Source organism: Eretmochelys imbricata, chromosome 10 (genome assembly GCF_965152235.1).
Source record: "Eretmochelys imbricata isolate rEreImb1 chromosome 10, rEreImb1.hap1, whole genome shotgun sequence".
Classification (NCBI taxonomy): Eukaryota; Metazoa; Chordata; order Testudines; family Cheloniidae; genus Eretmochelys; species Eretmochelys imbricata.
In genome coordinates, this window is record NC_135581.1 from 7,458,358 (window position 1) to 7,470,507 (window position 12,150).

At 44.4% G+C, this 12,150-nt stretch overlaps 1 protein-coding gene across 2 annotated transcripts in view; it reads left to right on the top strand.

Moving 5' to 3' along the window:
• Positions 1-947: 947 nt before the first annotated feature.
• TOM1L2 (target of myb1 like 2 membrane trafficking protein) overlaps positions 948-12,150 on the top strand; it is a 65,029-nt gene continuing 53,826 nt past the window's right edge. For both annotated transcript variants that reach the window (XM_077827957.1, XM_077827958.1), the window contains exon 1: positions 948-1,047. In XM_077827957.1, the coding sequence (XP_077684083.1) occupies positions 996-1,047 (52 nt within the window). In that variant the 5' untranslated portion in view covers positions 948-995. The remainder of the gene's footprint in view (positions 1,048-12,150) is intronic.

The following is a 12,150-nucleotide window of genomic DNA, read 5'->3' on the forward strand; positions in this document are numbered from 1 at the left end:
CACTCCTCCCAGTTTAGTATCATCCGCAAATTTGCTGAGAGTGCAATCCACACCATCCTCCAGATCATTTATGAAGATATTGAACAAAACCGGCCCCAGGACCGACCCTTGGGGCACTCCACTTGACACCAGCTGCCAACTAGACATGGAGCCATTGATCACTACCCGTTGAGCCCGACAATCTAGCCAGCTTTCTACCCACCGCCTGCCCCACACCCGCCCGCCCATCACCCACCCAGCCTGCCACTGCCACCTCCCTATAAGCTCGGCCCGCTCGCCAGCCAGCCGGAGCCCAAGATGCCCAGCAGACAGAGGGCGCAGAAGCTGGCGAAGGCGGCCACGCGATCCCCCGGGCACCCAGCCCCCGGGACACTCGGGGGCCCGGCCAGCTCGCCCCACACCGTGGGCACTAGCGCTCGCTGCTAAGGAAACCCGCGCTGTTGCTAAGCGGAGTCATGTGATCTCAGGCGCTGGGCGACTCTCTCCGTCACGGGACAGACCGCGCCTGCCAATGGCAGCTCAGTTCGGCGGTTCACTTAGAAGAGCGGGTCTGAAGCTTTTACACCAATCAGAACGCAGAGAAGCAGTGTCGGCCAATCAGAACCGGCTCTAGATGTAGACGGGCTGGAGCGTCAGCGGACTCGTGTGGCCGTTGCCCAATAGAATTGGAGGCTTAGCGGAGGGCTGTCCAATGGCGGGTATCGGTAGTGGGTGTTCCTGCCGCTCTTATGTCAGTCAACGTGTGTGGGGGGGGGTGTAACTCTGGGGCGGGGGCGCTGATTGGCGGAGGGGGCGGGGAGGCAGGGCTGCCAGTGATTGGCATGGTCTGCCCCCAATGCAGTCGGGGGAGGTGGGTGCTTTGGCCAGTGGGGGTTCGGCGGGCGGGCCGTTGACAGCGGCGGAGCTCCCGGTTGGTCAGTGAGGGTGCCGGTCAGGGCGAGGAGGAGGCCGCAGCTGGATCGGAGGCCGGGCCGGCTGTTTGTTGTCATCCCAAGATGGAGTTTCTGCTGGGGAATCCGTTCAGCACCCCGGTGGGGCAGAGCCTGGGTGAGGGGGGGCCGGGGCACAGCCGGGCCTGGGGAGGAGGGCGGGGAGCCAGGGGCCGGAGCAGTAAGTGGGGGCAGAGCCCGTCTGGGTGGGGGTAGAGCCCCAGGGGCAAGGGGGGCCGGGGGAGAGGAGGTGGGGGGCTGGGGAATAAGGGGGCGCAGAACCTGGGGGAGGGTGAGAGGGGGCCGGGGGAGTAAGTGGGGGCAGAGCCCGGCTGGGTGGGGGTAGAGTCCCAGGGGCAAGGGGGGCCGGGGGAGAGGAGGTGGGGGGCTAGGGGGCGCAGAACCTGGGGGAGGGTGAGAGGGGGCCGGGGGAGTAAGTGGGGGCAGAGCCCGGCTGGGTGGGGGACGAGGGGGTAGAGCCCCAGGGGCAAGGGGGGCCGGGGGAGAGGAGGTGGGGGGCTGGGGAATAAGGAGGCGCAGAACCTGGGGGAGGGTGAGAGGGGGCTGGGGGAGTAAGTAGGGGCAGAGCCAGGCTGGGTGCGGGAGGAGGGGGGTAGAACCGGGGGACTAAAGGGGGCAGAGCCAAGCTGGGTGGGGGAGGAGAAGACAGAGCCTGGGTGGGGGGGGTAAAGGGGGCAGAGCCAGGCTGAATGGGGGAGGAGGGTGGGTAGAGCCCGGAGGGAGGGGGAAAGGGGGCAGAGCCAAGCTGGCTGCGGGTAGGAGAGGACAGAGCCCGGGGTGGGCTAGAGCTGGGCTGAGGGAGGAGCCATGCCTGCGACAGAGCTGGGGAGGGGCAGATCCACGTAAATGGGACCCCAGTCAGGGGGGTGAGGATGGACTCAGTAGGGTTAGGCTTGGTGGAGATGGGAGTCCCGCCCCAGAAAAGGGTGGGTGTTGGGGGACCCAAGCCCTGGTGGGATCTTGAGGGCCTAGCACTTTGAGGGTGAGAGCTTGTGGGGTGGGGGGAGGCGCTGGCCAGGTAGGTCTGCAGAGCCCCTGTTGAGGTGAGTGCTGGGATGCTCATGGGTCTGTTCATTGCAGTGGTCCATGTTTCCCAGGGTTGTCCCCAGGGCATGGTTTGCAAGGTACGGGTGCCTTACTTCACAGACAAAATCCTGCTGAAATCCCCTTTCTCCTGTGGGGTTTCTGTTGACAGCTGAGGTACTGTACTAGCAGGGATATAACAGGGCAGGGTACCCTGATGCTGCCGTGGTTCTGCAAAGGGGAACAGAAGTCTCACCTAAGGAACTTGCCCCACTTCAGTGTGCGTTTCTAAGCAACCGGTATTATGGTGTCCCAGGAAGTCAATTCCTTCCTAGACCCAAAAAACCTGTATTTAGGCTGCTGCCTCTTTCCCCTGAATATTTGCTTTGGGGGCTGTATTTTTATATACAGGGAAGGCTGCATAATTTGGAGGCATAAGCGCAGGCTTAGAAGTCATCAAGTTTCAAGTTTTAATCCTGTCCCTGCTCTTGACTCTCTCTCTCTCTCTCTCTTTTTAGACCCTGGGCAAGTAAGTCATGCAGACTATGTATTTATGTGAGAGGTAGCCCAGGGTGTTGCCCCAACCCTCCTCCCAGTGTGTACACAGGTTTTACTGATGTTTTCAACCTTGGCTAGCTGGGGTCTGGGTTAAAGCCTAGGTTCTACTTTCACTTGGGCTGTGAACTTGCTCACCTTGCAGTGAGGACACAGACTGAGTGCTGATAGTCCTCCAGTGCCTTCCCACAATTCCCCTGTGTGCCCAGTAGGACAGACACGTTCTTCCACAAGTCACTGGGAAAGAATTCTAGAATGGCTTAGTTTATGGAAGCACAGCACCAGTGAGGGCACAGTAATGTGTGTAAGGCTTTGGTGTGTGCCTGCTCACCCCTGGGCTAGACTAACCCTGGTGCTTAGACGCAGGTGCAGATCTTCAGGGAAAATCTTAGCCTTATCTACTCTGTGTCTCAGTTTCCCCATTTGTAAAATAGGGATAATACTTCTCTACCTTGCCTGGGGGTTGTGTAGATTGTGTGAGTACAAAAATGAAAATACTTTATAAAGTGGCAGTTCTGGCCACAAAACCAGAAAGTTCCTATACTTTACCTTCCCCCTTCAGCACCCCTTATTAGAACCAAAAGATGTGATCAAACAGATAAGTCTTGCACTGTGCTTTGAAGATCACTGAATTCTGACTTTGGCAGAATACATGTATATCTGTCAAGCCAGCTGTCAATACAAACCTCCCCGAGATTGCTTTCTTCTAGATTATGGTATGAAGTGCTGAGGGTTTCTGGATATAATAATGGTGATGACAGTTAAATGTGATCTTAAAGTGGATTTGCTTTGTTGTATTTATCCACCTGATAAGCATCTGCAAGGGCAGCTGTCTGCTTAGCTCCTTGGATAAGGGAGCTACAGGAAAAAATGTTAGAGAAAGGAATAGTGTCTGATCTATTTATTGTCTGATTCATTTAACATCAGTAAGTGATGCAACGGTGCCGTCTTAAGTCTTAGTAATTTTATATAATAAAATCTGTGTTCCAGCCTTCTTTTTCTTCTGCTTCTCCATCTCTTCCTTGTAATCATGCTCAAGGCATTTAAAGCTTCTTCTTAGTTCTTTCATCCCCTTCCTGCCCCTTGTTCTCTTGGAATTAGTAATATACAGTCATTGCCTCTTCAAAGTCTCTTATGACAGCAAAGCTTTGAGCTATGTTTAAGTCAGTTATGCAGCTTTAGTGATGTGTACATACTGTAAAATTCTGTTGTATTTTAAGAATTTTCCTCCTCTTTTGGTGGAAGACCTCAGCAGATTTTGTTCTGGAAGAAAAGTTTTGCTGCCTGTCTTATAATTGCCAGGCATGCCTTTCCAAGGTAACAATACAACAAAAGCAAGACTTTCTCCCTTTTTCCGGTGTTCCGCAGTTCTGCTTGAATGAGCTTGTGAGATACAATTATTTGTTTGTTGTATTATTTATATTTCTATTGGTGATTTAAATAAACCCCCATAAATAATTTCGTAGTTCCATTTGAGCATATTGTGTTGAACACCGTGTTGGTGTTTGCAGTCGAGGCCTGATGCTTACCGTATTAGAGAACTGTAGAAAATTATGGAAGGCCGTAAGCGCATGAAGAATGTGTGTTTTCTCTGCCAGGAAGCAGTGGTGGTTCACATGAAAATTTAATTAGGAGTGTACAGAATGTCTTCAGGTAAATGTCAGGTTTGAAAAAGCAGATTTCAGAGGGGGTTTTGAAGAGCGAGGGGAGCTAATATAAAGCATTTCATCTCTCTGAAGCTGGAGCGACCTTTCCAATAAACTGTTGCTTGAAGTATGGTTATGATCAGGAAAATACTATTATTTATTTGGATTACTAGGATGGGACTCTGATGGACGCAGAGGTTTAGTAATGGGGATATATAGCACCTTTCGCATCTAAATTGGCTAATCAAATTCCAGCCAAGTTCATGGTGTGTGAAAGTCATTCAAATCTGATTTTTGGCAAGTTGCTTTGTTCCATTTCCAGTGGCCAAGTGTCCACTGCACAAAAACCACCACGGCTGCCACTAACTGACAACCACAATGGAAGTGTAGGGGGCGAGGCTATGGATTAGATGGGCTATAAAGAAAATGGACTGTGAAGACTGAGCTCTCTTCTCATCTCTAAAAATGGTCCCTGCAGAGCAGGGCTGAGGTGTGTTGGTAGAGCGTTGTGGGGAAGCTCATTCTGCTGTTGTGATACACCTGGATGCTGTGTGTAAATTTATTTAAACAAATAATACTTGGTTCATTTAGTAATGCTTTTCATCCATACATCTCCAATGTGGGTAAGTATCATTATCCCCATTTTATACCCATGTTTTATGGGTAAATAGAAAATTACAGTGTCCCCACCAGGCTGTCAGATGACGAGGAGGTTGTGACCATCCCTTGTAGATGGGGTCCTCACCAGTTTTCTACACTTTAGTAACATTCTGCTTGGATGAATGCAGTACACTCTACACAGGGCTACTTTTGAAGATGACCTGGAAAGTTTGCTTGTTCAGAGTGTGACCTCTCACATACATACTTAACTGTGCTTCTGGCACAGAGCATAACATTACAGCTGTTGGACTCAAAGCTATAATACCCTTTTGTGATTTCGGTTCTCTATATCACTGTCTCTTACTTCAAATTCTACTCCTGTAGTTGAGACCAGCTGAGTCAAATGAGCTGATAGTGTCTAGATTTGTAAATCTAGGACTGGTGGCAGAGTATTCTTAGTGAAAGGCGCTCGCCTGTGGAATTTACATCTTCTCATGGACTAAAAGTGCCTAAATGTGTTGACCTTCATGGAACAATGCAAAGCTTGTCTATTTATCCAGGCTTTTCTGAAGGGGCTAGGCTAAGCGTGTGGAGGGTCTCAATGGTTGCAGAATGGCTTAGTGTTGTAATATCTGTTCAGATTAATTTTAGGTAGTAAACGCAAACCTAGATTTTTATGCTAGGCTCACAGAGTAAATTGGGGAAAATGGTTTTATGTAGAAGGGTGAACTCCAGGTAAATCTATACTCTGAGAATGCAAAACATTGTTTAAAAATACTGCTGACCTGAGAATGGGAAGAATACAGAAAGGTGTGTAGTAAAGTGGTGAAGATAAGAGCTTGGAGACTGGAGATGAGACTACTATTTTCCAATTGCAAGAGTCCGTGCGTCCAGGTTGGGCATCCTCTCTTTAAATTGCATGCTCAGTTTTGCTTGCTCAAGAGAATCATCTTTAAAGGGTCACTGCATGATTAAAGGTTATTAAAACAAATGTCCTTTCCTTGTGTTGCTAAACTCATTTTAGATTATTAAAACTATTGGATTACAAGAATCTGAAGTACAGCTGACCTTTTTGTTCATGCTTCTTGTGTATTTTTTGCTCTTCATTCTACTTGCACAAGGAAATCAATTCTATTTTCTAGATCTCCTGAACTGGTGAGATTTTTGTAAACACTGCAGGGGAATGTTTAAATCCAAATCAAATCTTGCTGTGTTGAATTTTTGTTAACTTTCTCAAGTGGAAAGGGTTGACACTGAGCAGTGATCTGTGAAATGGGCTCCTCACAGGTAGAACAAATAGGGAATGTTCATATCCACCTTTGGAAACAATGAGGTCAATCACGTGAACTGCTTCAATCAGTCCTTTTCAACAGAGACCTAGGAGGCCTGATTGGCTGTGACCAAAAGGCCTTGCCAACCCAGGTCCAGGATAAAACTTGAATGCACAATTACAACTACCTAAAACTTGCAGTCTGACAACAATGTACTAGAAATGGAGAAGGGAGTTCTGGAGCGAAACCTCGCGCCATGCCCAGAGTAATTTTGGAAGTTGTTTTTCTAATAACCAGGACTCCAAATGTTTGGCACTGTAGTACCTTTATGGCTGTCATGATGCATTTATTAGTCAAACACCAACTGATTCTAAGACCTTTGCCTGAGGAAGGAGTGCGGGATTGGACCCTTGCCCGGGAATCCTTTTTCAGCAGGAGGCACAGTGCTAACTATTGTGATTTACTAAATAGGATTGTTTAAGGAAGTTACAAAAGCAGTGTTTCAGCAGAGGATACAGAGGCACTTTATTGAAGCAACAGTGAAACCAGACAACCTTTCCATCGATTTTTATCAAAGCACTCGCAGTTTCCATTTCAAGGCAGTTGAGGTGATGATGAATATGGTGCAGAGAGAATCTGTAGAGCTTTTCCATAAAATGAAATATTGGTGCAGGCTTCTTGGCTCTTAACACCTTTTATTTTCTTTTTTTTTTCCCATGGGAAATATTTCGATGCTTCCTTGAAATATCCTCTAACATGTTTTGTGACAGACTTAAACGCATTTGTTCAAGAGCTATTTTTATGTTTAACAGCAAGTGCAGCACTAGAAAAATGTATTATGGTGGGCAACAAAAACTAAAAAACTAGAGAAAATTAACCATGTTTCATTGTCCGTGTGTGCAATGTCTCTAAATTCCTTTCAGAGTAAATGTTTGCTTTGTTGTGGTGTAAGCGTGATAAGATTCACTCTTCAGGAAAATGCCTTTTCCCAAGGACAAAATCAGGGCTTTAAAGAGCACGTTTATCTGCTTTAATAGTAAAGTGTTCCATTCTCATGACTTATGTTGTAAACCCCCCACTCCTCCCACTCAAAAAAAAAAAAAAAAAAGCCAGCATATGTCTTGGGACTTTATACAGAGGCACGTTTATACTGTGCACTGTTTTGAAGGTGGATTGTCCTCCACTAGAAAATTGGAATATCTATTTAGTGTCAGAATTCTAGACACAATATATGGTACTTGAATAATCAAAAAGATACATGACTGGTCAGCCCACTGTGAATGGGATGGAGATGCTATTTTCTGTATAGGTACCTAAAATAACACGGACTACGGACAAAACCCAGTCTTCCAGTGTTCATACAGAATTATGTTAGTCATGCAAAACACAGTCTGATGATAAAGTGCTTTTAGTTTTACAAGATTACTTGGATCTGCTTTCACTTCATGATAATGTATTGTGTTGCAGAGAAAATCTCTTAGCAAAATGAATATCCTTGCTTTTAAAAGGAGCAAATAAATACTGAGTCATGAATCTGGTAGCTTAGGGAAACTACATATATGTGAGAAGCTGGATAATTACTATAATACCATTTAATACCAGATTCCTAAGGCTGGATTGATTTTTATAGTCACAAAAGCAGATTGCCACTCATGAAAGTATTAGCCTATGTGTTTTTGAGTAATGTAGTTATATCTGCTGCAGCATAGCATGCCTAAATCTATATTCCATTTGTTTCTAAATATAAACCTGTATGTACCAGGTTACAATCTGAGGATGGCCAGCTCACAGTTTGATATTGCTTTAATTCATATATCTTTAAAAGCGTGCTAAAAAATTAATGGACACCCAATGTTTGGTTTTAGTTTTTAAACCTCCCATTGATGTGTCTCTTTATTTGAAACAATTTGCTCGTGGTACTATTTCTTGCTTTCTCTACATATGTGTGTGGAATGCTGAATTAAGACAACTTTTATAAAAGGAATGTTAGAATAATTTGAATTCTTAAATTGGGATCAGCTTTTAATTAAACTTTCATTGAAGGTGAATAAGGCATTTGAAATGGCGCTTGGTGATACGTCTGTAAAATGATCTCTTACTGGGAGGAAAGAAACTTTTAGGATTTGGAGAGAGTGTTGTGTCTGGTTGGGTGGTGTTGGACTGGCCAGCACTTCTGCCAAAGTCTTAGTAAGTCACCTTGGGCTAGTCACTTAATTGTATGTGCCTTGGTTTCAGAATCTTTACAGCATATAGTTGATGAGAGGCTAAAATGTTTGTAAAGTGCTTAGAACTCATTGGAAGAAAGATTCTTATAGAAGCCCCAAGTATGAAATGTACTCGAGGGTGAGCCTGTTTGTGGTGGCTAGTGTTTGGTGTAATATCAAAGGGATTTTTGTGACAACTGGTGCTGTGAACCTGCACAGGTCCTGCAGCACTAGCATTCAAACACAGCTTTCTGCTTGCATCCATGCAAACATCTTAGGAAGTATTACTTCTCTGCATTTTAAAAACTGGTTTAATGTGGGAGAGCAAAAACCCAATTCTCTCTTAAACAGCCATGTCTGTTGTGTTTTAGTCACATACTATGCTGCTGGAAAATCTACTTTATTCCTGATTATTCTGTTTATTCGTTTCAGTTAGTCTTCCTTGAAAAGGATTCTTTTGAAAGAGGCTGGTTCTTGTGCCCAAGAAAGCGTTAACCTGAATGCCTAGCTATGTCTGAACCCCTTTTCCCTTAGGAGCAGATGGTTTACTTTAGTTTAACGAGTTGCTTCTCCACGGTTCCAAATCTTTCAACCAATCGATCACTGAGAGCAGCCTCTTTTAAAAAACAGAACACTACATTACGACTGTCCTGTACAATCTTGAGCAGTACAATCTTGAGCAGTATGATGAGCAATGCAGGGATCAAATGCTGTAGTCAATAGTGTAGTAAAGCATCCCCAAAATCATTAGTTTATGCATTTATGCAACCCTTGAAGTGTATTTGTATCAAGACAATGCCGAGGTCAGAGTATCCACACTGGACCATATTTGCCATTGCTTCTGTAGCTTGGGAATCGGAGTAACCCAGGAACCCTCCAGGGGCTCAGCGTATGAACAGAGCCAAACTATGCCACGAGAAGCAAAGAGGAGGCTGACTAGTCACAAGCAGTGTCAGGAGACCGAGAAGACAAGTAGACATTCCAGATAAACCTGTTGTATGCTTTGGGTAGGAGCTTGTAAATCTGGTTATTGTAGGGCAAGCATGTTGCAGACTGTTCTCCCATTTAGCTGTCAGACATTCTGTCCTAGAAAGAGTGACTGCCTGGGAAGAGCTAGTCTGTTCAAATTCAGGTCAGAAGATGCCATGCAAAATGAGAGCACATAACTGTTACAAACTTGATTAAAATGTTTTGCCACACTTCTAGGGTATGTCTACACTTAAAACGCTACAACAAGACAGTTGCAGCTGTCGTGCTGTAATGTTTCAGTGTAGATGCTTATCCCTCCTGTTACTATGGGTGACCCACCTCCCTGAGAGGTAGTAGCTAAGTTGACAGAAGAATTGTGTTAACTTGGCCACGTTGCATCCTTTATATTTTTATGGAATACATCCGCTGAGAGAGGTGTAGTGAACTTTGCATTTGACAAGAATAACGGAAATAAAAACTCGGCATTGCTGAGTTAACATGGCAGAAGGGACCTCAACACTGACTTTTGAGTGCTTGTTTCTCAACTTTAACCTTGCATTCATTACAGCTTTCTTCATTTATTTTCCCAGTGGGGTTTTTTATTTTTTTAAAGTTCCCCTCCTCCCTGCCGCCAAAAACCCAACAACTCATGATTAGACTTACAGAAATTGCAAGCTCGTAACAGCTTTGCCTGCGGAGCTTGAAGGTTCCTTTATACCTCAAAGGGTTGCAGTCCTGCAGCGCTTAGTAATTCTGGGCTACTTTGGCTTCCCAAGCTAACAAATGCATCCTTAGGTCCCCTTGTTCATAACGGAAGCATCCTACTTGCATTCTGAGAACCAAATACTACCTTTAATGTGGAAGTATGAAAAAAAATTTTTTTTCAGCATTTATAATTTTAAAAAGACTGATCATGATGATTTCAAAATTGGCCCTTTAAGTCTCTATGAGAACAATCCAAGAGGGGAAGTCTGAAGTCTCTACTTTCAATCATTTTTGATCTAGAAAAGCCGAAGAATGATTGTCTTTTCACCTTGTATTCGTATAACTCAAACTATTTAACTGGTTCCTTGTGGACTAAAATTTTGCCTGCTTGGTTTCAGTCCAAAGGGTTTATTTTTGGAGCTGTAGAAGATACGTTGATGAGATGGTGGTTGCTGAAGATTAAAATGTAATGGCATTAAGAATGTTAGGCAAAAGAGTTTGCACTGAGTCCTTTGTCAGTTAAGCCATCTGGAGTTTTGATTGCTTAGTATCTATGAAAGAGCACCCCTGTTGCTTGCTAAATTGCTTATCTGTATGTTAATCAGATGTTGACCCCTACATAATTTGGCTACTTGATTTTCATCTCACTATTTGGACTTTTGGGCTCTGCTATAATCTAGAAATCTGTCGTGTATCATTGTGAGCAGTTATAATTAGAGTGTTCTGGAGTATTTCCCAAGAAATCAAGTACATGACAAGCGATGTCACAATAACGGGGTCACAAGCAGAGGAAAAGGTCCAAGCAAGGAACAGGATACATTTGATTTATGGGTGTCATTATTTCTTGCCACTAGGGCCTGATGTGGAATAGGCTATAATAAATAATTTGGTTGATCTCTGAACTGCCTTCTATAACGATGACATTTTAACTTCTAAATAAAAGGGTATTTTAGGGAAAAGAAACAGCATACCACCAATATATTTTGCTAAGATTTGGGAAATACTGGTAAACATCAAATCATTTATTAACCAAGAAATTATTGTGGCAGCCATAAAATGGGTGGCTAATCAGAGTAAGATCAGTTTTTATTTACAGGCATAACGAGCAATTAAGTTTGAGCAGCTGTCAGACTTGGAAAGTGATTAAAGTTCAACAGAAAACAAAATGGGTCAGCATTTAGTTGTGATTGTTTTCTTGACAGTGCAGCTCATTAGTGTGTGTGTGTTATAGCTATATAATAGGTAAAGCAGCCTTTAAAATCTCTCTCTAATGCAGTGGCTTAACACAATAAGTGAGTGGTGAAAATCTGGTTTCCAACAAAGTTCCCTGGAAGCATTAAAATTTTTTTGATGCAGCTGGATGAGTTGGGAATTTTTTTATGGACCTCTTCTGGGGACGGGGGCAGAGTCAGGCACTGCAATGCAAGACGTTATTTGAGGAGCAGACTGTGGAGTGGTCTGTGAAGTCTTGACATCGTATAGCTCCATCCCAACAGAAAGTGATGACTTCACCCACCTATAAGACATCCTTTCTAACAGATTTTTTTATTTCATTGACCCAATCTGAAACTTTTTGTGGATTTTTTTGGTTCATAACATCTTCAGGATTTTGGCTTTTTGTCCTGATTTGGGATGGGAAACTTTTTTTTAAGTTTGAATTTCTGCAGGACTGGAAAACCATTTCCTTCCCATTTCTAATGAAAGTTGCAAAGAAATTTTCCAGATATAAAATATAGCATCCAAGCTCTCTTTTGGCTTCATGGCTAAACATTGCACTGCCACATGAAACCCAAGGGTTTGGAAGCAGAATTGAAATGGTTAACCCGCGGGTCAATAGAGACTGAGGAGCTACATTTTGAAGGCAGTACAAGAAAGGTTACATGTGAGCATCTTGTTAATCATTGTAGGATTTATGCCCAGAACTTCCTAACAAGTGTTTCGAAAATGTAACCCCTGTGCATTCGCCCTGCTAATGAGCTTGGCCTCTTCGAAGGGGTGGCTTACAACAGACTACCCCAATGGAAATGGCTTTAGTGCAAAATTATTTCTTTCACCTGATAGGGCTTCATTGAACCCAACCCCTCACTTCCATATAAAGGAAACCTTTAAAACTAGTGTTGGTGCTGTACTGTTTAAGCCACAAGAGCTTGAGTGAGGCAGAGATTGTTGCCTCTCAGCAAGGTCTACTGTGTTATTTTTAGCTGTGTGAAGAAAGGCTATGGATTAG